The sequence below is a fragment of the Oryctolagus cuniculus genome, chromosome X (genome assembly GCF_051225735.1).
Source record: "Oryctolagus cuniculus isolate XC-2025 breed Fujian yellow rabbit chromosome X, ASM5122573v1, whole genome shotgun sequence".
Lineage (NCBI taxonomy): Eukaryota > Metazoa > Chordata > Mammalia > Lagomorpha > Leporidae > Oryctolagus > Oryctolagus cuniculus.
The window spans coordinates 72549423-72553983 of NC_142888.1; the positions used below are offsets into that span (position 1 = coordinate 72549423).

At 50.7% G+C, this 4561-nt stretch overlaps 1 protein-coding gene across 1 annotated transcript; it reads right to left on the reverse strand.

Moving 5' to 3' along the window:
• Positions 1–358: 358 nt before the first annotated feature.
• MAGEE1 (MAGE family member E1) lies at positions 359–3874 on the reverse strand. The gene has a single exon (XM_008272941.5). The coding sequence runs from the start codon at positions 3505–3507 to the stop codon at positions 955–957; it is 2553 nt and encodes an 850-aa protein (XP_008271163.1). The 5' UTR covers positions 3508–3874; the 3' UTR covers positions 359–954.
• Between the last annotated feature and the right edge of the window lie 687 nt (positions 3875–4561).

Consider the following 4561-nt stretch of genomic DNA (forward strand, 5'->3'; position numbering starts at 1 on the left):
GGGACAGTGTATGACATGTAATTCCTCTGGCCTATGACCTTTATATCTATGACATAGCAGCACTGATGAAGAATGAAATCCATCTTTGAATCAGCTGAACCATGATTATATCAGGGATCCCATCTTGTCTTCCAACACCCATTGTCTTCTCCAAGAATCACCTTGAAGATGCCAGAAATTGATTTAGGTGTGCCTCCTCTTAGCTTCCATAGCACTCTCTACTTAGTCTGCTCTAGTACTTAGAACACTATAACAAAATTGATGGTTTAAAATATCTCCCCCTATACTTACTCAATCCATGAGTTCTAGGGCAGATGCTATATCTTGTATAATGGTATAAGCAGAACACACCACTGTGTTCATGACAGCAGTTTAATAAATGTTTATTGGATAAATTAGTGAATTAGCACTAGGATTGATTTATTAACCTTTTTAATTTTTGTTACATTTTAGCACAGCAAAGCAAATACAGGTAAACATCAGTATTCTTTACACAAAAACAGACAGAAAGGGAGGTAAGCCACAACTTAGAGTGCTTTTTCTGTTGTTATTATATTTGTTTAACACCTGAAGTTATATTACTTTACTGGTGAATTTATTCAAACTTTCAAGGAAAAGCTTAAATCTATAGCTATATGCTATATATTCTCTTCCAGATAATGCAACAAGATGGAAAGATTCTCAAAACATTTTGTAATGCCATCAAAACTCTTTTTACCCAAATACAACAGAGACAGCAAGTAGTCAATCACATTTATACTACTGGACAATATATTAAAACAACTGAAACTTTTCAAGATACTGAACAAGAACTAAATATGAAAAGACATAAACGGACCTGAAACACAAATACAAAATACATTATGTACCCCACACACACAAACACACAATACGTGAGACTCAGGGCTCTAAGAATCCAGCCTTGCAAGGCCCCTCTGACGGCTACACATTCCTCTATCTGAAGTTGTGGACAAGGAATTGCCTGCGCCCAGCATCAGCTCTGTTGGCTTCATCTTCCATTGCCTCCCTGTACTGCTGTGGCCAGTCCTGTGGCTCCTTTCTGTGGATTCTGGCCACATATCGTAGAGCTTTCATCTTGGAGGTTTCCAAGCGGGCTCTAGGGCCCCACACAAACTCATATTGCACTGGATCGCTGTCAGGAACCCGTAAACTGTCTATGTAGCGCTGACTCAGATACCTGCAGGTGATCACATGCTTTCTCCCAGACTGAACCCCTAAGCCCCGCAGAAAGGCCCAGACTGCGGACTCCTTGGCATGGTTACCCATTATAAAGATGAAGCTTAGAACTTGCATCAAGAAGTTGTTGCCAGGCCTGTTTGGACTGTCGACGATCTCTTCAGTGTCTTCCATTTCCCTACGGTTGTACAGTGTATAGGAGTGGTTTCTAGGATCAAGTACCACTAACTCTGTCCCATAGACATGGTTCAGGGTGCGAGCAGCACGATTCAGGAGGTCAGGGAATACTTTGCTGCATTCTCGGCCAATGTAGTACAGAATCCCTTTCTTTGGTATAGGCAGCTTAGTTGAGTCCATAAGCAGAAATAATTGCACCAACTTTCTTGACTTGCTCTCCATTCTTGACTCAGGCCATGAGTGCGGGGGGTATTTTGAGGGATAAGCAGAAACATCTAAATCGGGATTTGGTACCTCTGCAGGAATTTCCTCAAAATAGGGCCTCCGAAAGTGAGGGAAGGCCTGCCATTCCTCAGCAGCAGCTCTGATAGCTTCTTCCTCCAGCGCCTCATTGTATCGTTCTGGCCAGTCCATAGGATCTTTGTTATAGATCTTCGCCATGAACTTCAGAATTTTCATCTTGCTAGTTTCTAGGTGGGCTCGTGGGCCCCAGAAAAACTCATATTCCACTTGTTCATGGTCAGTTATTGGCCTGTAGTCCAGGTAGTGCTGCCATACAAACTCTATAGATAGAAGTCTCTTTGGGTTCCCAAAAATGGAAAGCCGCCTCTCTCGCTGCACCCCCATCCTCCAGAGCATTTCCCAAATTTCAGCCTCTCTGGCTTGGTTGCCATTTAGAAATATTTGTCCAAGAATCATCATCAGGAGGCCCATCTTTGGCCCATTTGGGATCTCTTCTAACCCTTCAAAAGGCACAGGTCCCAGTTTGTTGAGCAGAATGTAGGTACGCTGTTCAGGGTCAAGCTCCCTTAATTCAAACCTAAAAATGCACTCCAGGTGGGCTGCTGCTCGTCTGAGGATCTCAGAGAACTGGCTGCGATATTCTTTACCAATATATTCTCGCATCTCAGACTCCCTTATAGGGTACTTGCTCTGATCTTTCACCAGCAGGAACTGTAACAACTCGGCCACGTTCTGCTCCATAGGATCCTGGGGCTTCAGGGTGAGGACAACTGGGGAAGTGCCCAGGCCCATAATGGTAATGCAGTTGGAACTCTCACAGTCTCTCAGGACCTGGAATTCCACGGGGCCTCCTGCACCCTTGGGGCCCTCATAGTCAGCAGGAGCCTTGGCGACCTTACGGCTTGGCACAGCAATGGAGCACTTGCAGGGGTTCCTGCCCACAGCAGCACTGGAGCTCAGCAATGCAGTAGGGTCTTCAGAGGCAATGTGCATCCTGGAGGTGCTTGGGCCCTCCCCAGGGCTGGGCAGCATGGAGGTGCTGAGTCCTTTGGAGGCCTTGAGCTGCACGGAGGGGCTTGGGCCCCCAGCGGGGGTTGGCATCTGGCGGGTGCTCGGGCCCTCGCCAGGACCGGGCAGCAGGCAAGTGCTGAGTCCCTTGGAGGTGGTGGGCTGCGTCAAGGTGCTTGGGCCCTCTCCAGGGCTGGACAGTACAGAAGTGCTGAGTCCCTTGGAGGCGGTGGGCTGCCCCGAGGTGCTTGGGCCCTCTCCAGGGCTGGACAGTACAGAAGTGCTGGGGCCCTCACCGGAGGGGGTCGGCACAGAGGCGTTTGCTCCCTCGGAGGCGGTGGGCGGTGCCGAAGTGCTCGGGCCCTCACCGGGGGAGGGCGGCACGGAGGTGCTGGACCCCTCAGAGTCAGTGGGCAGCACGGAGCTGCTCTGGTCCTCCCCGTGGGTGGGCGGCACACAGGCGCTTGAGCCCTCAGAGGCGGTGAGTGGCACAGAGATGTTCAAGCCCTCAGAGATGGCTGGACACCCGGAGGTGCTTGAGCCCTCATCTGGGGTGGGCGGGCCGGAGGTGTTCTGCCCCTCAGAGATGGTGGGCTGCCGGCAGGCACTTGAGCCCTCCGAGGCGGTGGGCGGCACAGAGGAGCTTAGGATCTCATCGGAGGTGGGCGGCACAGAGGAGCTTAGGATCTCATCGGGGGTGGACGGCACACAGGTGCTTGGGCCCTCACAGTCGCAAAGGCCCCGGGGGTCGTCGGGGCCTGGCGTAGCAGCGGGGAACCCGGGGGCCTCAGGGGCCTGCATTTCACCCCAGCTGCTGCCGTTCTGCGCCGTGGCCTTTGCACCGCGGCGCCGGCGGCGCGCATTCTGGCTTACCAGCGACATGGTCCTGTCGACCGACCGGCGCGAGAGAGCAGACACCCACTGGCCCGCGATCTGGCAGAGAGACAACGCGAAGTGTGTAGGAGCCTCCGCACAAAATTGCCGCTACTGATAAAGCTGCTGCCGCTGCTGCTGCTACTGCTGCCGCCGCCGCCGCCGCCGCCCCCGCCCCCGCCGCTGCTGCTGCAGCTGCTGCTGCTACCCGGGCCGCCGCTGCCGCTGCTGCCGCTGCCGCCAGTGACAGAACCAAAGTTGCAAGCAACTTGCTGGAGCTGATATTAGAGGTGGTGAAACAGAAGGAAGGTTTTGGCCAACAGTGAACGCAAATCTCAATGTACTCTGCTTCTCACACCCCGCCTTCTGCCGCAGTCCGCGCAGGCGCAGTCAGGCTCTGCGACAAGACGACCCCGCCTTGCCCAACCCCTCCCCTGGGCCCCTGACCATAAATGTGGTGGTTCTGCACCAAAGGAGTGCACTAGTAGGAGGGAGATTTGGGTAGGGTGAGACAGGGAGCTTGGAGCAGATGGGTAGGAAATAAAAATGCAAATAACAAATAATTCTTAGAATTAGGGTAATAATTAGCTTCTATACAGATTGCCAGGCACTAAATAGAGTCTCAGAATTAGTAGGTAGTAACCTCAGGACTTGCCCTTTCCCTGAGAGTCTCCCATCCCTGCCCCATCTCCTCTATCATTTTCTCCATTTAGGTGTCTAATAGCTCCTCTCCTACTGTTATAAGCTGGTAAGAACTTGTTTCTAGAAAGTCTCACAGTCTGGGTTTCTAGTCCCAGTTAGGAAGCCTGGAACAAGCCCAACTCTTACCAGTAGAGAAGAGCAAAATCTGCTTTGGAAAAGCCTCTACAACTGTTGCAAATGTGGTTGATCTCCTCACTTCTCAATCACTTGTTCATGTAATAGCGTTGTTGGGAAAGTCAACTGAGATGCTGTTAATGGTTGTTACCTACTCTGTTTTATTGTTTTTAACCTAACATTTTTTTGAATAGATCCAATCCTCTTGACTCCATTGTTCATTCATTAAGCAAACGATGATTATCTA